This window comes from Salvelinus sp. IW2-2015, linkage group LG1, assembly GCF_002910315.2.
Source record: "Salvelinus sp. IW2-2015 linkage group LG1, ASM291031v2, whole genome shotgun sequence".
NCBI classification, from domain to species: domain Eukaryota; kingdom Metazoa; phylum Chordata; class Actinopteri; order Salmoniformes; family Salmonidae; genus Salvelinus; species Salvelinus sp. IW2-2015.
Genome location: NC_036838.1, coordinates 52644084 through 52668886, shown reverse-complemented (window position 1 = coordinate 52668886; position 24803 = coordinate 52644084). Strand labels below are relative to the sequence as shown.

The window sequence follows — 24803 nt, the reverse complement described above, 5'->3', positions numbered from 1 at the left end:
TGTTCTGGGATTAATCTCTAGGAGACAGAACGCGTCTCCTTCCTGAGCGGTATGACGGCTGCGTGGTCCCATGGTGTTTATACTTGCGTACTATTGTTTGTACAGATGATGTTGAACCAGACTTGTGGAGGTCTACAATTGTTTTTCTGAGGTCTTGGCAGATTTCTATTGATTTTCCCGTAATGTGAAGCAAAGATGCACGGAGTTTGAAGGTAGGCCTTGAAATACATCCACAGGTACAACTCCAATTGACTCAAATTATGTCAATTAGCCTATCAGAAGCTTCTAAAGCCATGACATCATTTTCTGGAATTTTCCAAGCTGTTTAAAAGGCACAGTCAACTTAGTGTATGTAAACATCTGACCCACTGGAATTGTGATACAGTGAATTATTAGTGAAATAATCTGTCTGTAAACAATTGTTGGAAAAATTACTTGTGTCATGCACAAAGTAGATGTCCTAACCAACTTGCCAAAACTATAGATTGTTAACAAGAAATTTGTGGAGTGGTTGAAAAACAAGTTTTAATGACTCCAACCTAAGTGTATGTAAACTTCCAACTTCAACTGTAGATTTTCTGACCGACGCATACTACTTTTGGATTGGATTGGTTTGGGGTCCGTAGACCGATGGCACTTGTATCTTAAACATGTGTATCTGAATCGTTACCTTCCTATTTTCACCACTTTGAAGCCCTTCTCAACCCTGCCTGGGAAAGCTAGGGCTGCACAGCTAAACACTGATCATCTTGAGGAACATTGAAACAAAAAGAAAGAGCAGGGTGTTCGGTGAGGCAAGGCTAACCATTCACCTGCAGTGCGTTTAAGTGACTGTTAGCCTGAGGAGAAACCACAACCTTGTCAAGCCTGTTCTCACAAAGTTAAAAAGAAGTATTGGAAAATGTGAGATGGCGAACCTGTATATCAGTTCATTCTTCACTCATTCCTGTCAATGCCCTCTGGACTGGTTGTTAGAATGCCTACTGATGCAACAACTTCCTCAGTCTACCTTATCAATCACTCTAAGATCTTAAATACTTCAACGCTATCCCCGAGCCCACTCTTTCACAGATTTCAAATAATGAGCCCTGTATATCTGGCCTGTTAAGCTATCTATCAGAGACCTGGGATAAGCCTCATTGCCTAACTCTGCACTTTCACTCCAAGATATCAATATCACTATCCTGACGATGAGCAGAATGGATTACATTCAGGGGATGGTGTTATGTTAGGAGGGTAGTATAACATAACCTCAGACAGCGTACTATCTTACAAAAGTTTAGGACTGTGGCTGTTTGGAAGAACAGCTGATCCATGGTCAGTCAGACAGTAAGCAGAGCACCTCTCGGAGGTGAGGGCAACGCCCTCCAGGAAGTCATGGCGGCCCGGCTCGTTGAGGCGCTCCTGCAGGATGCCGATGCCCTCCTTGACGTCACGCAGCTGCTGGCTGAAGCGCTGGATCTTGTGCTCGATGTCGGAGAGCGTGCGCGCCGTATCAGTCTCCAGCTCCTCCAACATGGCTTTCTGGCGCTCGCGCAGAAACCGCTGCAGATGCTCAAACACCTCGCCGATGGTCGCACGAAGGCCCTTGGCCGACGACTGGAACGAGAGAGAGAGGGCGAGAAGAGACGGGGACAAGAGAGAGATGAGAAAGAGGAGAGAGGGATGAGAGGTTATTTATTTACAATGAAAGTACAGGTTATGCTACAACCATTAAACATCATTATCAAATCAAAAATCGAATCTAACCATTTGTCACATGCGCCAAATACAAGTGTAGACCTTACCTTGAAATGCTTACTTACAAGCCCTTAACTCTTCTTGAAGTGTTGGTTAAGAAAATATTTACCAAATAAACTAAAGTAAAAATAATAAAACACAATAACAAGGCTATATACAGGGGGTACCGGTACCGAGTCAGTGTGCGGGGATACAGGTTATAGGTAATTTGTACATGTAGGTAGGGGTGAAGTGACTATGCATAGATAATAAACAAACAGCGAGTAGTAGGAGTGTACAAAACAAATGGGGAGTCAATGTAATAGTCCGGTGGCCATTCGGTTAATTGTTCAGCAGTCTTATGGCTTGGGGGGGTAGAAGCTTTTAAAGGAGCCTTTTGGTCATAGACTTGACGCTCCGGTACCACTTGCCATGCAGTAGCAGGGAAAAAAACAGTCTATGACTTGTGTGACTGGAGTCTGGCAATTTTATGTTCTTTCCTCTGACACCGCCTATTATATAGGTCCTGGATGGCAGGAAGCTTGGCCCCAGTGACGTACTGGGCCGTTCGCACTACCCGCTGTCGCACCTTACGGTCAGATGCCGAGCAGTTGCCATACCACGCGGTGATGCAACCGGTCAGGATGCTCTCGATGATGCAGCTGTAGAACCTTTTGAGGATCTGGGGACCCATGCCAAATCTTTTCAGTCTCCTGAGAGGGAAAAGGTTTTGTCGTGCCCTCTTCATGAGTGCCTTGGTGTGTTTGGACCATGATAGATTTTTGGTGATGTGGACACCAAGAAACTTGAAACTCTCGACCCGCTCAACTACAGCCCCGTTGATGTTAACGGGGGCCTGTTCGGCCTGCCTTTCCCTGTAGTCCATGATCAACTCCTTTGTCTTGCTCACATTGAGGGAGAGGTTGTTTTCCTGGCACCACACTGCCAGTTCTCTGACCTCCTCCCTATAGGCTGTCAAATTGTTGTCGGTGATCATGCCTACCACTGTTGTGTCGTCAGCAAACATAATGGTGTTGGAGTCGTATTTGTCCACGCAGGCGTGGGTGAACAGCGAGTACAAGAGGGGACTAAGTACATACCCCTGAGGGGCCCCAGTGTTTAGGATCAATGTGGCAGACGTGTTGTTGCCTACCCTTACCACCTGACCACCGTCATCTGTGGATCTGTTGGGGCGGTATGCGAATTGGAGTGGGTCTAGGGTATCCGGGAGGATGCTGTTGATGTGAGCCTTGACCAGCCTTTCAAAGCATTTCATGGCTACCAATGTGAGTGCTACGGGGCGGTAATCATTTAGGCAGGTTACCTTCGCTTCCTTGGGCACAGGGACTATGGTGTTCTGCTTGAAACATGTAGGTATTACAGACTCAGTCAGGGAGAGGTTGAAAATGTCAGTGAAGACACTTACCAGTTGGTCCACACATGCTTTGACTACACGTTCTGGTAATACATCTGGCCCCACAGCTTTGTGAATGTTGACCTGTTTAAAAGGTCTTACTCGGCTACTGAGTTTGTTATCACACAGTCATCCAGAACAGCTGGTGCTCTCGTGCATTCTTCAGTGCTGCTTGCCTTGAAGCGAGCATAAAAGGCATTTAGCTTGTCTGGTAGGCGCACGTCACTGGGCAGCTTGCGTCTGGGTTTCCCTTTGTAGTCCGTAATAGTTTTCAAGCCCTGCCACAGCCGACGAGCGTCAGAGCCAGTGTAGTAGGATTCAATCTTAATCCTGTATTGACGCTTCGCTTGTTTGATTATTCATCTGAGGGTATAGCGGGATTTCTTATAGGTGTCCGGATCAGTGTTCCGCTCCTTGAAAGCGGCAGCTCTAGCCTTTAGCTCGATGCGGATGTCACCTGTAATCCAAGGCTAATGGTTGGGATATGTACGGACAATCAACTGTGGGGACGACGTTGTCGATGCACTTATTGATGAAGCCAGTGACTGATGTGGTATACTCCTCAATGCCATTGGATGAATCCCGGAACATATTCCAGTCTGTGCTAGCAAAATAGTCCTGTAGTGTAGCATCCGCGTCATCTGACCACTTCCGTATTGAGCGAGTCACTGGTACTTCCTGCTTTAGTTTTGCTTGTGAGCAGGAATCAGGAGGATAGAATTATGGTCAGATTTGCCAAATGGAGAGCAGGAGAGAGTTTTGTATGCATCTGTTGTGTGGAGTAAAGGCGGTCTAGAGTTTTCTTGGTAAAAATTTGGTAGAAGTGATTTAAGTTTGCCTGCATAAAGTCCCCGGCCACTAGGAGCGCCGCCTCTGGGTGAGCATTTTCTTGTTGCTTTTGCCTTATAGAGTTTGTTGAGTGCGGTCTTAGTGCCAGCTTCGTTCTGTGGTGGTAAATAGACGGCTACGAATAATATAGATGACAACTCTCCTGGTAAATAGTGTGGTCTACAACTTATAAGGTACTCAGGCGAGCAATACCCAGGCGAGCAATACCTCGAGACTTCTTTAATATTAGACATCACGCACCAGCTGTAGACAAAAAGACCACCCCCACCCTCGTCTTACCAGACGTAGCTTCTTTGCTCTGACGTTGCATTGAAAATCCCTCCAGCTCTAAATTATCCGTGTCGTAGTTCAACCACGACTCGGTGAAACATAAGAATTACAATTCTTAATGTCCGTCGGTAGGATAATTCATAATGAATCAATTTTATTTTCCAATGATTTCATGTTAGCAAGTAGAATTGATGGCAGTGGGACTTTACTGGCTCTCCTACAGATTCTCATTTTTTTTTTTTTTGTAAATTTTATCCCATTTTCTCCCCAATTTTCGTGGTATCCAATCGCTAGTAATTACTATCTTGTCTCATCGCTACAACTCCCGTACGGGCTCGGGAGAGACGAAGGTCGAAAGCCATGCGTCCTCCGAAGCACAACCCAACCAAGCCGCACTGCTTCTTAACACAGCGCGCCTCCAACCCGGAAGCCAGCCGCACCAATGTGTCGGAGGAAACACTGTGTACCTGGCCCCCTTGGTTAGCGCGCACTGCGCCCGGGCCCGCCACAGGAGTCGCTGGAGCGCGATGAGACAAGGATATCCCTACCGGCCAAACCCTCCCTAACCCGGACGACGCTATGCCAATTGTGCGTCGCCCCACGGACCTCCCGGTCGCGGCCGGCTGCGACAGAGCCTGGGCGCGAACCCAGAGACTCTGGTGGCGCAGTTAGCACTGCGATGCAGTGCTCTAGACCACTGCGCCACCCGGGAGGCTCCTACAGATTCTCAAAAGGCAGCCTGATCTGCGTCCCCTTTTCCTCCGTCTTTTCTTCACGCAAATGACGGGGATATGGGCCTGTTCCTGGGAGAGCAGTATATCTTTCTCGTCAGACTCGTTAAAGGAAAAAGCTTCTTCCAGTCCGTGGTGAGTAATCCCAGATCTGATGTCCAGAAGTTATTTTCAGTCATATGAGACAGTAGCAGCAACATTATGTTTAAATTAAATTAAAATAAAATAGAAAAATTGCACAATTGGTTACGAGCATGTAAAACGTCAGCCATCATCTTCGGCTCCATCTTAAGAACTGGGGGGTTTGAGCCCTGAATGGTGATTGGCTGAAAGCCGTGGTATATTTGTATACCACGGGTCTGACAAAACATTTATTTTTTACTGCTCTAATTACATTGGTAACCAGTTTATAATATCAATAAGGCACCTCGGGGGTTGGTGGTATATGGCCAATATACCACAGCTAAGGGGTGTATCCAGGCACTCCGCATTGCGTCATGCTTAAGAACAGCCCTTAGCTGTGGTATGTTGGCCAGATACCACACCCCCTCGGGCCTTATTGCTTAAATAGAAAACTTATGTCTAATCAAGTGCCTCTGTCACTCTGCCTCTGCACTCTTAAGCTACTGCCTGCCACTTGACAAGAGTCAGTAACCCCATGGCTTACTTAAACAATAAGGCACAAGAAGGGGTGTGGTATATGGCTAATATACCACAGCTGTGGACTGTTCTTATGTACGACGCAACGCAAAGTGTCTGGATACAGCCCTTAGCCGTTGTATATTGGTCATATACTAGAAACTCCTGAGGTGCCTTATTGTTATTATAAACTGGTAACCATGGTAATTAGAACAGCAAAAACATTTTGTTGTCATACCTGTGGTATACAGTCTGATATACCACAGCCTTCAGCCAATCAGCATTCAGGGCTCGAACCACTCGGTTTATAAAAACCTTTTTAGCACCTAAATATTATGTAAATTCATTGACTGAAAAAAATCTGTCTAAGTCAAATGCAGGGCTTCTACGGACAATCCCCATCTGCTGTTACAGATCATCTAACATTAAATCAATACAAAATGTCTATCATAAGAACGCCCTATATAGAGAGCATTAGGAGTAGAATAGGGCAAAGCTCAGCCTCACTGGAAGGTTGGGACAGTGGAAGAGGCCCTAGAGCACAGTTAGTCACATTGTGCTGTTTTAATAGTGGTACTGCTTGTGAGATCGAAAGCATGTTTAAAAGGCTGATGCTGTGGGGTCGGCTGGGGACAGACAAGCTGTGTGTTGAAGGCAACATTTACAAGGCCAGTGGATAGTCAGTGAAAAGGATGCTATTATGGGAAGAGCCGTGCTGTTGATGAGGGGAAAAGGAGCAGAAGCTGAGGAGAGAGTGGGGTGAATTGATTTGTAGTCATGGGGAAATCAAGGAGGGTGCTGGACTTGAAGAGGAAATGAATCATCTCCAATGCTAACAGCAACAGTAGCAGCAGAGACAAAGAACAAAGAGAGGAGATCCAAGAGGCTCAGTCCAGTAACAACTGGAGAGGGAGCAGCTTCTCACGCAGGGCTTCTGTGTGTCTGTACAAAGGAAACATTCGCTCTGTTCTAGTAGTCTCTACTCCTCTCCATCACAGGGGAACACCAGGGAGCAGGGGTAGCAGCATCAGAATCTGGGTTTTATTGCTACTGCCTGCCATAAATGAATTTCCCTCCAGCAGCATGCCTGTTCCTGTAGGAACCTAGAAGCAGGCAGATATTCTCTCTGTGCTGCTGGGAACTTTAAGCCTATTAAGATCATTTATCTCCAATACAGAGCAGGGCAGGAGTGGGATGTGAGTGTGACAGTGAGAGGAGGACAGGACTGATGAGGCGGGCAGCAATGCAGTAACCATGTGCCAGTCTTCTCCAGCAGGGTGTTATGGCTATGGCAGGGTGGATATTTAAAGCCCATATTAAACCTACAGGAAGAGGAGGCTGGGTCTCAGAGAAGCAGCACGTTAAATCAGACAAACCCCCATGGCCAGAGAATCAGACACAACGTCTGCTCTTCAGACAGGGAAGGGGATGCTCCTGAACACATGGGCCCAGGACTGGAACTAAACTAGAGAACCAGAACCAATATAAACCAATTAAGTGACAAACAGCAGTGTTAGGGGACATTTAAGTCATACCAAAACAAGGGTAATGGCAGCCTCACACCACCCTAATCAAAGATTCAGTTTCAACACCTTCATGTTGCCGGGGGGATAGAGAGGATTATGGGTGTTTGAGGTGGGCAGTCTCCCATTTCAGGATTACATAACATCATTTGTGGGTGCTTTGATCAGATCCTACAAATCCATTCTTCTTTGGTTTCTGTGTGTGGTCAAGCAGGAAGAGCAGGAGAACAGAGCATTTCATTGTCAGCAACCTAAATGTATTGGAGAGGCAGAGAGATCGATTTAGTTCCTCTATGGCCCTCTTCCAGGCAACGCACATCTCTTCAGACACATGGATGCAAACCTAATGAGATGGGCTGATTTATAATGGAGGGGCTAGAAGAGCTCCAACTGGCAGTCAGCTGAAGGTGACGGCAGGATGGCAGTGGAAGCAGGCAGGTCTGCCTCGCTGGGCCAGAGCCAGGGTAAAGTAAAGTCCTGCGGACAGGACAGGAAGACGGGAGGGCGCGGGCTGTGCTGGCGTGCCAGGGAACAGCCAGCATGTAACCAGCAGAAAGAACGACACCCTTCCAAATGACAAATACCGCTGACGGCCCACACTCTCTCTGTCAGACAGCTTTGCCTTTGTGAATCTCAAAGTCATCAAAGGGGGAAGAGATGAGACAGAAAAGGTGACTGAGGAATATCTGTTGTATTGATTGGCTGCTGCTCTTGTTCCGCTGATTAAAACAGGGTGTATAGATTAAAGAGATGCTCAATAAACCAATCAGTTCAGTACAGACTTAGGTGGAGGGTGAGATAGAGATAGGATGAGAGACAGACAGAAACCACTCGACCATTAACTTGGTCTCTAATGGGTAAAAAGGCTCTAAGTTACCTTGCTTGGTCTAAGTGAATGTTTGTGCTTGGTGTGTTACCTTGGTCTCAGTGAGTAGTGCTTGGTGTGTTACCTTGGTCTCAGTGAGTTGTCTCTGCAGTAGCTGCAGGGCCTCTGTGTGTCCCTTCTCACTGTCCTGCAGAGTGGCCAGTTGCTCCTTCATCTCCCTCTGCAACAGAACATATCAGACAATATATTAGCAAGCGCGAAAGAGAGCGAGCGAGAACGAAAAAGAGCGAGCTAGAACGAAAGAGAGCGAGCGCAAAAGAGAGCCAAAATGAACTGTGTACTGGGTCTGAGGAACAGAGGTTTCCAGAGAGGGTTCCATCAGAGAGAAAGTGGGTCTCTGTGCTGCTGTCCCCTGGGCCCAGTCTAGACAGAGGTCCCCCGAGCCCAGTCTAGACAGAGGTCCCCCGAGCCCAGTCTAGACAGAGGGTCCCCCGAGCCCAGTCTAGACAGAGGTCCCCCGAGCCCAGTCTAGACAGAGGTCCCCCGAGCCCAGTCTAGACAGAGGTCCCCCGAGCCCAGTCTAGACAGAGGTCCCCCGAGCCCAGTCTAGACAGAGGTCCCCCGAGCCCAGTCTAGACAGAGGTCCCCCGAGCCCAGTCTAGACAGAGGTCCCCCGAGCCCAGTCTAGACAGAGGTCCCCCGAGCCCAATACGCTGCACACACAGTGACTTGAATTCTAAAAGCAACATAATCCACTTAGAGGCACAGGCTCATATGACTGGAATTGCTAAGTGTCAGAAGTGGAGCAGGGGGACTTCAGGTGTAGGGCTTGAGAATGTGTTCAATGTCATGCTGTCAGTGAAGATCATTGCTAAGCTCTCCTCCAGTTCCAATAGTCCAGAGGGATAACAGAAGTCTACATGGGAATGTCAGTAAAGAAGGACAGAAGGGGTCATTTAGCTGCTGCTGTGGAAAGTACTGAGAGGAATATCAATGCAGCAATGGAACATTTCTTCCTGTTGACTATCAAATATTCAAGCCAACAGTCTTCAAATTCAGTTCTCCGCTCTTTGGCACAGAAACAGGCCAGGCAGTCGTTCAATGTACTTTGGTTTACGATGTGCTGACGGAAGAAGCCCATTTCATTGGTTATAATATTGGCTACAAAATAGATGTGGTACAGACACATGTGGGTAGTTTCTTTCTATACAGCTTTGAATGAGCCTTTTCAAGAACATGGACTAAGTAAAACAATCTCCCAGTCCTGAGACGGAATGTGGCTTTACATTTTAACGACAGGAAGACTGCAGTAGGATCAGCGGGTTCTATTTCTCTCAGGGCCAGCTCCAGCCTGCAATAGGTCAGAAGGCACTCTCCTCTTACAGGCTATGGACCAATCCGAAGAGAAGAGCACCGTTTACACGGGCTTCTGCACTGCCAGGGACCTCACTCTGTTGTCTGACTGGTTGTTGTATGCAATAGTAAGCAGATCTTTGTATTGGCCTATAGCATCGAAAAATTAAGAATAATCTTGCTTCAAGATACTAACCGAGAGAGGGGCAACACTGTCCCATGCCATTTGAAACTGCAGTCTGTCTGCTTTACGGAGTCAAATCAAATCAAGCTGTATTTATACAGCACATTTCAGACAGAATGCAACAATGTGCTTCAAAGGAAAAAAACTAATTAAAATTAAAACTTCAATATTTACTACAAAACAAAGAGGATAAAAAAACTAAAAATAACAATAAAAACGGAATAAAAAGCACCCTAAGGAAAACAAAGCTAAAAAGGCAGCCCTAGACTCCTCCCCCTGACCATCTCAGCAGGCGGACCAAAGTCTGATATTATATTTCCCCCAGGATGCCGAGAAGCAGGGAACAGGGTCACGGTTGGTTGGCTGATTATAAACCTAACTAATTTCTCACACACACACCCCTCCCCCTTTTCTCTCACATTAACAGCTCCAGGCTACATCTTAGAAAATGAGATCATTGCCTCACATTTCCTAAACACGCACAGGGGCAAAATATTTTCCCCAAACGTTCCTGCCAGCTGCAGGCCTTCCTAATACAGGAAGTCTGGCCCATTCCTCCTGACAGAGCTGGTGGAACTGAGTCAGGTTTGTAGGCCTCCTTGCTCGCACACGCTTTTTCAGTTCTGCCCACAAATTTCCTCTGGGATTGAGGTCAGGGCTTTGTGATGGCCACACCAATACCTTGACTTTGTTGTCCTTAAGCCATTTTGCCACAACTTTGGAAGTATGCTTGGGGTCATTGACCATTTGGAAGACCCATTTGCAACCAAGCTTTAACTTCCTGACTGATGTCTTGAGATGTTGCGTCAATATATCTACATAATTTATCTTCCTCATGATGAGATCTATTTTGTGAAGTGCACCAGTCCTTCCTGCAGCAAAGCACCCCCTGAACATGATGCTGCCACCCCCGTTCTTTACGGTTTGGGTGGTGTTCTTCAGCTTGCAAGCCTCCCCCTTTTTCCTCCAAACATAATGATGGTCATTATGGCCAAACTGTTCTATTTTTGTTTCATCAGACCAGAGGACATTTCTCCAAAAATTACAATATTTGTCCCCATGTGCAGTTGCAAACCGTAGTCTGCCTTTTTTATGGCGGTTTTGGAGCAGTGGCTTCTTCCTTGCTGAGCTGCATTTCAGGTTATGTCAATATAGGACACGTTTTACTGTGGATATAGATGCTTTTCTACCCGTTTCCTCCAGCATCTTCACAAGGTCCTTTGCTGTTGTTCTGGGATTGATTTGCACTTTTCGCTCCAAAGTACATTCATCTCTAGGAGACAGAACGCATCTCCTTCGTGAGCAGTATTACGGCTGCGTGGTCGCATGGTGTTTATTAGAGGTCGACCGATTAAATCGGAATGGCCGATTAATCGGGTCCGATTTCAAGTTTTCATAACAATCGTAAATCGGTATTTTTGGGTGCTGTTTTTTTTTTTAATTTTAACACCTTTATTTAATCTTTATTTAACTAGGCAAGTCAGTTAAGAACACATTCTTATTTTCAATGACGGCCTTAACCTTGTCAGCTCGGGGGATCCAATCTTGCAACCTTGCAGTTAACTAGTCCAATGCTTTAACACCTGATTACATTGCACTCCACGAGGAGCCTGCCTGTTACGCAAATGCAGTAAGCTAAGGTAAGTTGCTAGCTAGCATTAAACTTATCTTATAAAAAACAATCAATGACTGTCAATCCTCCAATGTGTACTTAACCATAAACATCAATGCCTTTCTTAAAATCAATACACAAGTATATATTTTGAAACCTGCATATTTAGCTAAAAGAAAATCCAGGTTAGCAGGCAATATTAACCAGGTGAAATTGTGTCATTTCTTTTTTTCGTCGTCATGCACGCAGAGTCAGGGTATATGCAACAGTTTGGGCCGCCTGGCTCTTTGCGAACTAATTTGCCAGAATTTTACGTAATTATGACATAACATTGAAGGGTGTGCAATATAACAGGAATATTTAGACTCATGGATGCCACCCGTTAGATAAAATACGGAATGGAATAAACGTTTTGTTTTCGAGGTGATAGTTTCCGGATTAGTCAAAGGTATATGGTTTAAGAGAAATAGTTGACGCGTTATAATCCTGTAATAACTTACGGCTGAACTTGAAAGGGGTTCCTTCGTTATTTTACCGTTCATGTCTTCCATAGAGAATGTCTTGATCTACTTCAAATAAGGTCTGTGTTTCGTGCAGGCTTAAACCGCCTCGCGTTTTGATACCCGTGTAAATCTCACTAGGATAAGGTAACGTTTGTCAACATATTTTCATAAATCCACTCTACAAAAAAATTTTCTTCGCTTATATTTAGCCAATATTGATCAGTTACCTTGTCCTATGGATATCTACACAGTTATAAAATTGGCACGGTGGTGTAAGCCTACACGAAACACAGACCTTATTTTAAGTGAATCTAAAAAATATCCTATGGAATAAATGAAGGAACCGCTTTTCAGATTTTGCTAGGTGTCATGGGAATTATGACTCGCACTTTGGTCGTCAATTCTTACCATGCCCATTATTAAAATAGGATTCCTGCATATAAAATTACAGTTTTTGTTTTCAACATTCATCACAGGCAACTTAAACTCTATTTTATTCAAACAGTTGAGAGTATTTGTCTCCTAAGCAGACTTCAGTATCATTGTCACTTCAGAGCTGTGTGTGTGCGTGTGTGTATTTTTGTATTATATTAAGTTAAAATAAAAGTGTTCATTGTCATTCAGTATTGTTGCAATTGTCATTTTACAAAAATGTTGTGTGTGTGTGTATGATATATACAGTGGGAGAAAAAGTATTTGACACACTGCCGATTTTGCAGGTTTTCCTACTTACAAAGCATGTAGAGGGCTGTAATGTTTATCATAGGTATACTTCAACTGTGAGAGACGGAATCTAAAACAAAAATCCAGAAAATCACATTGTATGATTTTTAAGAAAATAATTTGCATTTTATTGCATGACATAAGTATTTGATCACCTACCAACCAGTAACAATTCCGGCTCTCACAGACCTGTTAGTTTTTCTTTAAGAAGCCCTCCTGTTCTCCACTCAATCAAACAGACTCCATGTGCTCGCAAGAGGTAGCCTGACTGCCATTAGGTACCGAGATGAGATCCTCAGACCCCTTGTGAGACCATATGCTGGTGCGGTTGGCCCTGGGTTCCTCCTAATGCAAGACAATGCTAGACCTCATGTGGCTGGAGTGTGTCAGCAGTTCCTGCAAGAGGAAGGCATTGATGCTATGGACTGGCCCGCCCGTTCCCCAGACCTGAATCCAATTGAGCACATCTGGGACATCATGTCTCGCCCATCCACCAACGCCACGTCCACCACAGACTGTCCAGGAGTTGGCGGATGCTTTAGTCCAGGTCTGGGAGGAGATCCCTCAGGAGACCATCCGCCACCTAATCAGGAGCATGCCCAGGCGTTGTAGGAGGTCATACAGGCACGTGGAGGCCACACACACTACTGAGCCTCATTTTGACTTGTTTTAAGGACATTACATCAAGTTGGATCAGCCTGTAGTGTGGTTTTCCACTTTAATTTTGAGTGTGACTCCAAATCCAGACCTCCATGGGTTGATAAATTTGATTTCCATTGATAATTTGTGTGTGATTTTGTTGTCAGCACATTCAACTATGTAAAGAAAAAAGTATTTAATAAGAATATTTCATTCATTCAGATCTAGGATGTGTTATTTTAGTGTTCCCTTTATTTTTGAGCAGTGTATATATACACATACATATATACATACATACATACACATGTGTGCTGTGAAAAAGTATTTGCCCTTTCCTGATTTTTTTTTTTTGCACGTGACACTTAAATGTTCAGATAAAATAAATTTAAATATTACACAAAGATTACTTGGGTTAACACAAAATGCAGTTTTTAAGTGATGATTTTATTTATTAAGGGAAAATGCTATCTGAACTTCAAGGAGAGCGGTTCAATTGTTGTGAAGAAGGCTTCAGGGCGCCCAAGAAAGTCTAGCAAGCGCCAGGACCGTCTCCTAAAGTTGATTCAGCTGCGGGATCGGGGCACCACCAGTACAGAGCTTGCTCAGGAATGGCAGCAGGCAGGTGTGAGTGCATCTGCACGCAGATGAGGCGAAGACTTTGAGGATGGCCTGGTGTCAAGAAGGGCAGCAAAGAAGCCACTTCTCTCCAGGAAAATCATCAGGGACAGACTGATATTCTGCAAAAGTTACAGGGATTGGACTAGTGAGGACTGGGGTAAAGTCATTTTCTCTGATGAATCCCCTTTCCGATTGTTTGGGGCATCCGGAAACAAGCTTGTCCGGAAGAAGACAAGGTGAGCGCTACCATCAGTCCTGTGTCATGCCAACAGTAATGCATCCTGAGACCATCATGTGTGGGGTTGCTTCTCAGCCAAGGGAGTGGGCTCACTCACAATTTTGCCTAAAACACAGCCATGAATAAAGAATGGTACCAACACATCCTCCGAGAGCAACTTCTCCCAACCATCCAGGAACAGTTTGGTGACGAACAATGCCTTTTCCAGCATGATGGTGCACCTTGCCATAAGGCAAAAGTGATAACTAAGTGGCTCAGCGAACAAAACATTGATTTTTTGGGTCCATGGCCAGGAAACTCCCCAGACCTTAATCCCATTGAGAACTTGTGGCTAATACTCAAGAGGCGGGTGGACAAACAAAAACCCACATATTCTGACAAACTCCAAGCGTTGATTATGCATGAATGGGCTGCCATCAAAAATATATTATCTAAAGACACTGAAGCAGCAGACTTTGTAAAAATTCATATTTGTGTCATTCTCAAAACCTTTGGCCATGACTGTACATATACACACACACATACACAAACAAACATACACTTCTGATTCCATATACTAAAGAAAACTAAAGGCTGGTTTGTTCTGATTCCATTCACTAAAGCAAAGCCCAAAAAACTTGCTCAAGCCTGGATCATAATTCTGTCAGGCAGCAGACATGAAGGCTAAACACACTGCTCTGAACTGGTAGCCGGTACAGCGGTCTACGGCATGAGCCGTGGTGTGTAAATCAGTGTGAACAAGAACACAAACCTGCCGCCTAGTCTACACCGAGTCTGCTCTCAGACCCAGTTACAAAGGCAGACACATACAGTGCCTCAGAAATTATTCACACCCCTTGACTTATTCCACATTTTGTTGTGTTACAGCCGGAATTCAAAATTGATTAAATATAATCAAAGTGAAAACATGTTTTTATAAATGTTTGCAAATGTATTGAAAATGAAACGCAGAAATATCTCATTTACATAAGTATTCACTCCCGAGTCAATACTTTGTAGAAGCACCTTTGGCAGCGATTACAGCTTTGAGTCGTCTTGGGTATGTCTATAACAGCTTTGGGGATTCTCTCCTTTTCTTCCTGAAATATTGTTTCTCAAGCTCTGTTACGTTAGACAGGGAATCTTCAAGTCTTTGCACAGAATTCAAGTCCGGGCTTTGCCTAACCAAAGCCCAAACTTGGAATTCAGGCTGTAACACAACAAAATGTGGAATATGCCAAGGGGTATGAATACTTTCTGAAGGCACTGTATATAGATGCCTAGAACAGTTGAGTCACAGGGGTGATGACAAACTATGAGTCATGGGTTATCAGTTTAGATCTTCCAGAAAGGAAGATAGAAGCTTCCACCGTGAAAGAGGGTTTGTACACAGGAAGACAGAAAGTGTGTCAGACTGAAAACTATTGATTTCTGCACCTCGTCTCACACCTCTGGAAATGTTGGCACAATCTAAATGACAGAAAAATTTCAATTTTTGTACACTGCCATTGTAGTATCATAACCCTGATTTGATTGCATTTGAATAGAGTCTAGATTGATAGTTTAAACGATCGTTTTGATCAGTTTAGGCAGGAAGATGCAGGTAGTTTTAGCCCGTTGTTGGAGAAAGAGTCTGTATATCATTGACACGGCTGGCTGGACTGTCTGGCAGCTCTCTGCTGAAGCAGCAGGCCACTCAAGGTTTGCCAACACCCCAGATCTATTCTCCAGCCCTCTGCCAAGAAGACAGGTTCCCCACTGCCTTGCCCTACCATGTCACACTCTGTGATCATTAATATACAGCTCTATAACACTGATTCCTGGAGACCTCACTAATAGCCCTCTTTAAATTCCGCTGTCCTCACACTGCATCTCTGAACTGCTCCCCTGTTCAAACAATAAGCCACTGTTCAAACAACACTGTTCTCTTTCCATCAAGATGTACATTAGCCGATTCAGAATTATGAGTTAGTTTCTGAAAAGGGAAAACTTGTGGGAATCCCTGGTAAGGTTCTAAACTACCCTCATGTGTTTCTTCTAGTTGGAGGAGGTAGGATAGATGTGCATGCTCTCCTCGGTCTCAGCTCACTCAAGTAAAGCAGGCTGGGAACATTCATCATTCACATGACTTGACCTACATTCTAACCACTGGAGAAAGAAAGCATCACAGCTTCCTCTTTTCCTTTGAACTCTACATAGCCACAACTTTCAAAAGGGTGCTTTCACATATTCCCTTTTGATCCGGAAACGTTTGGTACACTGATCCAGTGTGATCCAACTCACCTGCGTGAGTTCATGGTCCAAGATCCAGGACCAGAGTACCATGTAATAGGACATGGTGAGTCGTGTGGAACTTTTTCTGCCCATTATAAACACGCTAACTCGCTAACGTCATGTAGAATATACGTCTTGCTAATCGCACCCTGAAACTGTTGTTTCCAGGTCTTGTGAATGCAAAACGTATTTTGTAGAATCCTCACAAAATGCTCCAGGAAACAGAACCAGGGTACCGAATTTCATATGTGAAAACACCCAAAGTTTCCAAGGAGTTAGACCAGCTTTTGTGTAATTGGCCATGGTCGGGTAGGCAGGTGTGTGTGTGTGTGTGTGTTGTTCGGCAAGCCACTTGTGTTGGGGCTCCATTGTCTGGTGGTAATCTCGTTAGAGGGCCTATAATCTAGTAACAAGAGCTAGGCAGCCAGGGCCAGGGAGCCTGTCGCAGCAGCCACAGAATGACTCCTCAGACACAGTCAGCCTGGCTCTCTCTCCAATCTGTCTGCTAGCAATTGTCAGACCACTCACTGGGCCCTCCACCTTCTCTGTATCCTCTGTGAGGATGAGGTCAGAGGGGGAGGAGGAATGTCCAGTGTCTGCGTGTGTGATACAGTCGCTATCGCCATCTCAGCATTGCCTAGTCACAGTCGTATACAATGACAGACAGGGCTGGCTGTATGTTCATCAAAGACAGTAGGTTACATGGGGTGGATGTTACCTCCAGCTTCAGTCTGTCTCCTTGGTCTGCTGTAGCCTGCTGGTGCTGTTCACACTGCAGGGACAGGGCCTCCCCCAGAGAGGATGCAGGCTCTGCTGATGTGAGTAGAAAATGAGTGGCTGGGATTTAAAGCACAGCTTGAGCACATGTGGATGTTTCTGAAAAGCGCTGTGGTCTGACGCAGCATTTCTGTTGCTGAGAGTTGTTTGTGATGATATTTTCCCTGACTGCTTACCCCAGTGCCAGTGTATAAGCAGCAGCCAGACAGACACACAACCGAGGCGCTGTTGGCATGAGGCTGCTAAGATCAGTGTAGTTTATTAACATCACTATTGTTTTCTGGTATCAGATTTACTATTTTTATTAGCTACTTACAAATCATGAATAAAAACACTTCATATTTTTATGATTTGGTTTGGCTAGCTTGTTATTAAAATGTCCCCCCCCCCCCCCCACACTGACTGGACTGCATTCCAATCAGTGTGGGGGATTGGAATGCACGCAGCTAGCCTCCTTGACTGTTCCTAAGAATAATCATTCAGGAATAAAGAAAACAAAAAAAGCATTCCTTTCCTTAGAGTCATGGAAAAATGGAGCTCATATCACAAGAACATATTAATGCGACTGACTGGTTGTGAAACTGATAGCCTGGAATGGTCTCCTCCTCAAGTCTTGTCAGTTACTCTGTCAGGGGCTGGGCTTCCTTTGTCATTGCGGCCAGGACGATACCAGTATCGCAATACTCGTTAGTATCGTGGCAAGGAAACAAAACAAAGTGGATTTATCTTCTTTAGGAAAACAGCCCTAACAAACATTATTATGTCATCCAGAGTCATTTTCATTCATTCTCCAAACTATAGCACACTATATTGTAAGTACAGCAGGTTTTTAAATGACCAAAAAGTACGGTCTGCTGTGTGTTTTAATTTTAGTCATGGAAAAATGTTAACACATCACAGCCCTATTTGTGCTTGTGTTGGGATCAGTAGAAGGGTCGTGCTCCATGAAGGCATGGCAATTCCAGCCTGCTAGCTAGCTGGTGGGGTGGACTGCGTCAATTCCAGCCTGCTAGCTAGCTGGTGGGGTGGACTGCGTCAATTCCAGCCTGCCTAGCTAGCTGGTGGGGTGGACTGCGTCAATTCCAAGCCTGCTAGCTAACTGGTGGGGTGGACTGCGTCAATTCCAGCCTGCTAGCTAGCTGGTGGGGTGGACTGCGTCAATTCCAGCCTGCTAGCTAGCTGGTGGGGTGGACTGCGTCAATTCCAGCCTGCTAGCTAACTGTGGGGTGGACTGCGTCAATTCCAGCCTGCTAGCTAGCTGGTGGGGTGGACTGCGTCAATTCCAGCCTGCTAGCTAACTGGTGGGGGGACGCGTCAATCCAGCCTGTAGCTAGCTGTGGGGTGGACTGCGTCAATTCCAGCCTGCTAGCTAGCTGGTGGGTGGACTGCGTCAATTCCAGCCTGCTAGCTAACTGGTGGGGTGGACTGCGTCAATTCCAGCCTGCTAGCTAAGCTGGTGGGGTGGACTGCGTCAATTCCAGCCTGCTAGCTAGCTGGTGGGGTGACTGCGTCAATTCCAGCCTGCTAGCTACTGGTGGGGTGGACTGCGTCAATTCCAGCCTGCTAGCTACTGGTGGGGTGACTGCGTCAATTCCAGCCTGCTAGCTAACTGGTGGGGTGGACTGTGTCAATTCCAGCCTGCTAGCTAGCTGGTGGGGTGGACTGCGTCAATTCCAGCCTGCTAGCTAACTGGTGGGGTGGACTGCGTCAATTCCAGCCTGCTAGCTAACTGGTGGGGTGGACTGCGTCAATTCCAGCCTGCTAGCTACTGGTGGGGTGGACTGCGTCAATTCCAGCCTGCTAGCTACTGGTGGGGTGGACTGCGTCAATTCAGCCTGCTAGCTAGCTGGTTGGGTTGACTGCGTCAATTCCAGCCTGCTAGCTAGCTGGTGGGGTGGACTGCGTCAATTCCAGCCTGCTAGCTAGCTGGTGGGGTGGACTGTGTCAATTCCAGCCTTCTAGCTAGCTGGTGGGGTGGATTGTGTCATTTGTCCCTGTGTTATCCAGGCCAATCTGCTGACTAGGTTGGGTCTGCTGTGTAGAAGCTATTACTTACCCTGATGTACTGTAACCTACATACCGTGTCTGTGGACCAATGTTCTGTACGTCAGCACACCCCACCGGCTATTTACAACTGACCACTGCTGTGTTCCCTCAGTCGCCACCTTTACCCATATTCTAGTCAGTTGTTCCACAGACTCAGCTTGTGAGACTTCTGTTATCATACCTAAACAGGTCTTACAGATCTACAAGAATGGGAAAAGGGATACCTAGTCAGTTTCACAACTGAATGCATTGAACCGAAATGTGTCTTCCGCATTTCACCCAACCCCTCTGAAACAAAGAGGTGCAGGGGAGGGGGCATCAAGACGTATCTAGGGCTGGGGATTGATTTGAGATTGGCCAATATATAATCTCTTGCGCTGATAAAGGCAGAGAAAAAAAACTATAGTGTAGCGCAAATTAGCTTTGTATTTTAGACATTACATAACTGAAATGCATTAGTGGTGCTCATAAATCAGTTACTAATAGTGACTCAGATAAATGTGCGTTCTGTTCCACCCACCAATGCAAAAAGAATTACACAAAACAAATGAGTAATACGTGTAGGTGACCAATAAAATGTGATTTATGAAGAGGACAAGCTGAGGTTCTTACAAGCCCGTAACCAACAATGCATTAAGAAGTCAAGCAAAAATAAGTGTTAAGTAAAAAAAAAAATAGATGTATGCAGAATGTGTAAGACACACAAATCTCCATGGAGAACATCCTGTCATTGCATGCAGAGAGACCACAGCGTTAAGACACTTTAGTTTGCCTTCTCCATCTTGGCTGCCCTGGACACAGTTGTGCTCTCTGTAGCGTTGTCTTCCTGTGGCTGGCTTTGCCATTTTATTGCTTGCAAGCATTTCTACTTTATTTGACCCATTAGAATTATGCACACATACAAAAAAAATAAACACTTGCAGACACACTCTGTCAGAGTTGAGGTCAGACCAGATATATGCTGTAGCTCCCAGTCCATCCTTTCACTTTCCATCAAGTCAATAAACACAGGTGTGAACCAGGACCTAACACAAAGCTAGAGGTTTTGGACAAGGGACAAAGGTACCACTACCCTGATTTCAGCTTGAAACATAGACTAAACAAAAACAGGTCAAAGTGGCCACTGGATTCAAAGTAATTGCTGTGGCCTGGGGAGGGGGGGGGCAGAAAATGCAGTTGTGTAGTGTCCCGTCTATGGCTGGGGGGCAGAGACTGTAGTTGTGAGAGATGAGAGGAGGTGATTAATACCATACCTGGCCAAGACCTGACCAACAACAGGACCAAAATCTTGGTCAGGTTTAAGGACAACCAGCATGCACACTCAGTTTCCACCACCCCATCTCCTTCCAGAGCTGCTTTAATATTCAGCTTGGCTTTACACCTCATTAATAATCTAGCGAGGAATTTAAAGGAACTGGAGGGCTCCCTGTAGGTTCCTTTGACACTATATGAACAACAAGACCAGGTGTCAGACTAGAGCGCAATAAGGAACAGGATATGGGGGACTTCCCTACATGCCTGGTAACAGAATGGCGCAAGACTCAAGATTTTTCACTTTAAAGTATGTATGCCCAACAAAAACCAATGATTGTAAGTGTACAGTTGAAATCGGAAGTTTACATACACTTAGGTTGGAGTCATTAAAACTCATTTTTCAACAACTCTACAAATTTCTTGTTAACAAACTATAGTTTTGGCAAGTCGGTTAGGACATCTACTTTGTGCATGACACGTAATTTTTCCAACAATTGTTTACAGACAGATTATTTCACGTATAATTCACTGTATCAGAAGTTTACATACACTAAGTTGACTGTGCCTTTAAACAGCTTGGAAAATTCCAGAAAATGTCATGGCTTTAGAAGCTTCTGATAGGCTAATTGACATCATTTGAGTCAATTGGAGGTGTACCTGTGGATGTATTTCAAGGCCTACCTTCAAACTCAGTGTCTCTTTGCTTGACATCATGGGAAAATCTAAAGAAATCAGCCAAGACCTCAGAAAACAAAATGTAGACCTCCACAAGTCTGGTTCATCATTGGGAGCAATTTCCAAACGCCTGAAGGTATGAACGTCATCTGCACAAACAATAGTACACAAGTATAAACACCATGGGACCACGCAGCCGTCATACCGCTCAGGAAGGAGACGCGTTCTGTCTCCTAGAGATGAACGTACTTGTGTGAAAAGTGCAAATCAATCCCAGAACAGCAGCAAAGGACCTTGTGAAGATGCTGGAGGAAACCGGTACAAAAGTATCTATATCCACAGTAAAATGAGTGCTATAAATCGACATAACCTGATAGGCCGGTCAGCAAGGAAGAAGCCACTGCTCCAAAACCGCCATAAAAAAGCCAGACCATGTTTTGCAACTGCACATGGGGACAAATATCATACTTTTTGGAGAAATGTCGTCTGGTCTGATGAAACAAAAATAGAACTGTTTGGCCATAATGACCATTGTTATGTTTGGAGGAAAATGGGGGAGGATTGGAAAACGAAGAAGACCATCCCAACCGTTAAGCACGGGGGTGGCAGCATCATGTTGTGAGGGTGCTTTGCTGCAGGAGGGACTGGTGCGCTTCACAAAATAGATGGTCTCATGAGGGAGAAAAATTATGTGGATATATTGAAGCAACATCTCAAGATATCAGTCAGGAAGTTAAAGCTTGGTCGTAAATGGGTCTTTCAAATGGACAATGACCCCAAGCATACTTCCAAAGTTATGGCAAAACGGCTTAAGGACAACAAAGTCAAGGTATTGGAGAGACTGAAAAAGCGTGTGTGAGCAAGGAGGCCTACAAACCTGACTCAGTTACACCAGCTCTGTCAGGACGAATGGGCCAAAATTCACCCAACTTATTGTGGGAAGCTTGTGGAAGGCTACCCAAAAGTTTAACAATTTAAAGGCAATGCTACCAAATACTAATTGAGTGTATGTATAAATAAAGCACTAAATAAACTTCAGTTAGTGCTAAACACAGCTGCTAGAATCTTGACTAGAACCAAAAAATATGATCATATTACTCCAGTGCTAGCCTCTCTACACTGGCTTCCTGTTAAGGCAAGGGCTGATTTCAAGGTTTTACTGCTAACCTACAAAGTATTACATGGGCTTGCTCCTACCCATCTTTCCGATTTGGTCCTGCCGTACAAACCTACACGTACGCTACGGTCACAAGACGCAGGCCTCCTTACTGTCCCTAGAATTTCTAAGCAAACATATGGAGGCAGGGCTTTCTCCTATAGAGCTCCATTTTTATGGAATGGTCTGCCTACCCATGTGAGAGACGCAGACTCAGTCTCATCCTTTAAGTCTTTATTGAAGACTCATCTCTTCAGTAGGTCCTATGATTGAGTGTAGTCTGGCCCAAGTGTGTGAAGGTGAACGGAAAGGCACTGGAGCAACAAACCGCTCTTGCTGTCTCTGCCTGGCCGGTTCCCTTCTCTGCCTCTAACCCTATTACGGGGGCTGAGTCACTGGCTTACTGGTGCTCTTCCATGTCGTCCCTAGGAGGGGTGCGTCACTTGAGTGTTATCATCTACAGTATCTCCTGTCCGGTTGCGCCCTCCCCCTTGGGTTGTGCAGTGGCGGAGATCTTTGTGGGCTATACTCGCCTTGTCTCAGGATGCTAAGTTGGTGGTTGAAGATATCCCTCTAGTGGTGTGGCTGTGCTTTGGCAAAGTGGGTGGGGTTATATTCTGCCTGTTTGGCCCTGTCCGGTATCGTCGGACGGCCACAGTGTCTCCCGACCCCTCCTGTCTCAGCCTCTAGATTTATGCTGCAGTACTTTGTGTCGGGGCTAGGTCAGTATGTTATATCTGGAGTGGAGGTCGACCGATTAATCGTAATGCCAAGTGTTCATAACAACCGGTAATGGCTTTTTGGACACCGATTATGGCCGATTACATTGCACTCCACGAGGAGACTGCGTGGCAGGCTGACTACCTAGTTGCTAGCTAGCATTAAACTATCTTATAAAAAACAATACATCTTAACATAAACTATATACCGTTAACTAGTGATTATCTAGCCTGTCCTGCGTTGCATATAATCAAATAGTACCTGTTAATTTATCATTGAATCACAGCCTACTTCGCCAAACGGGTGATGATTTAACAAGCGCATTTGCGAGAAAAAAAGCACTGTCATTGCCACAATGTGTACGTAACCATAAACATCAATGCCTTTCTTAAAATCAATAACAAATGTATATATTTTAAACCTGCATATTTAGTTAATATTGCCGCTAACATGAATTTATTTAACTAGGGAAATTTGTCACTTCTCTTGCGTTCTGTGAAGCAGTCAGGGTATATGCAGCAGTTTGGGCTGCCTGGCTCGTAGCGAAGTGTGAAGACCATTTCTTCCTAACAAAACCGTAATTAATTTGCCGGAATTGTACATAATTATGACATAACGTTGAAGGTTGGCAATGTAACAGCAATATTTAGACTTAGGGATGCCACCCGTTAGAGAAAATACGTATCGGTTCCGTATTTCACTGAAAGAATAAACGTTTTGTTTTCGAAATTAATGTTTCCGGATGTGACCATATTAATGACCTAAGGCTCGTATTAATGTGTTATATTATAATTAAGTCTATGATTTGATATTTAATAGAGCAGTCTGACTGTGCGGTTAGGCAGCAGCATGCTCGTAAGCATTCATCTCAAACAGCACTTTCCTGCTCATTTGCCAGCAGCTCTTCGCTGTGCTTCAAGCATTGCGCTGTCCATGACTTCAAGCCTATCACTCCGCGAATTAGGCTGGCAACTATAGTGCCTATAAGAACATCCAATAGTCAAAAGGTATATGAAATACAAACGGTATAGAGAGAAAATAGTCCATAATTCCTACAACCTAAAACTTCTTACCTGGGAATATTGAAGACTCATGCTAAAAGGAACCACCAGCTTCATATGTTCTCATGTCCTGAGCATGGCACTTAAAATATTGCACTTTTACTTTCTCCTCCAACACTTTGTTTTTGCATTATTTAAACCAAATTGATCATTATTATTTTAAACTAAATTGATTTTATTGATGTATTATATAAAATAACTGTTCATTCAGTATTGTTGTAATGGTCATTATTACATATATACAGTGGGCAAAAAAATATTAGTCAGCCACCAATTGTGAAGTTCTCCCACTTAAAAAGATGAGAAGACTGTAATTTTCATCATATGTACACTTCAACTATGACAGACAAAATGAGAAAAAAATCCAAAATCACATTGTAGATTTTTAATGAATTTATTTGCAATTTATGGGGATAATAGTATTTGGTCACCTACAAACAAGCAAGATTTCTGGCTCTCACAGACCTGTAACTTCTTCTTTAAGAGGCTCCTCTGTCCTCCACTCGTTACCTGTATTAATGGCACCTGTTTGAACTTGTTATCAGTATAAAAGACACCTGTCCACAACCTCAAATAACTCCACTATGGCCAAGACCAAAGACTGTTCAAAAGACACCAAAACAAAATTGTAGACCTGCACCAGGCTGGAAGACTGAATCTGCATAGGTAAGCAGCTTGGTTTGAAGAAATCAACTGTGGGAGCAATTATTAGGAAATGGAGACATACAAGACCACTGAATCTCACACGATCTGGGGCTCCACACAAAGATCTCACCCGTGGGGTCAAATTGATCACAAGAACGGTGAGCAAAAATCCAGAACCACACGGGGACCTAGTGAATGACCTGCAGAGAGCTGGACCAAGTAACAAAGCCTACATCAGTACACACACGCCGCCAGGGACTCAAATCCTGCAGTGCCAGCGTGTCCCCCTGCTTAAGCCAGTACATGTCCAGGCCCGTCTGAAGTTTGCTAGAGAGCATTTGGATGATCAAGAAGAAGATTGGGAGAATGTCATAT

At 44.8% G+C, this 24803-nt stretch overlaps 1 protein-coding gene across 3 annotated transcripts in view; it reads right to left on the bottom strand.

The window, feature by feature from the left end:
* The window catches only part of LOC111969803 (E3 ubiquitin-protein ligase TRIM62), a 45594-nt gene that overhangs the window by 9085 nt on the left and 11706 nt on the right, over positions 1-24803 (bottom strand). For 2 of the 3 annotated variants that reach the window (XM_023996074.2, XM_023996083.2), the window contains exons 3-4: positions 8096-8191; positions 1274-1599 (exon numbers count right to left, since the gene is read on the bottom strand). In XM_023996074.2, coding sequence (XP_023851842.1) covers positions 1274-1599; positions 8096-8191 — 422 coding nt within the window. The remainder of the gene's footprint in view (positions 1-1273; positions 1600-8095; positions 8192-24803) is intronic. The other variant, XM_023996093.2, reaches the window with a different exon arrangement.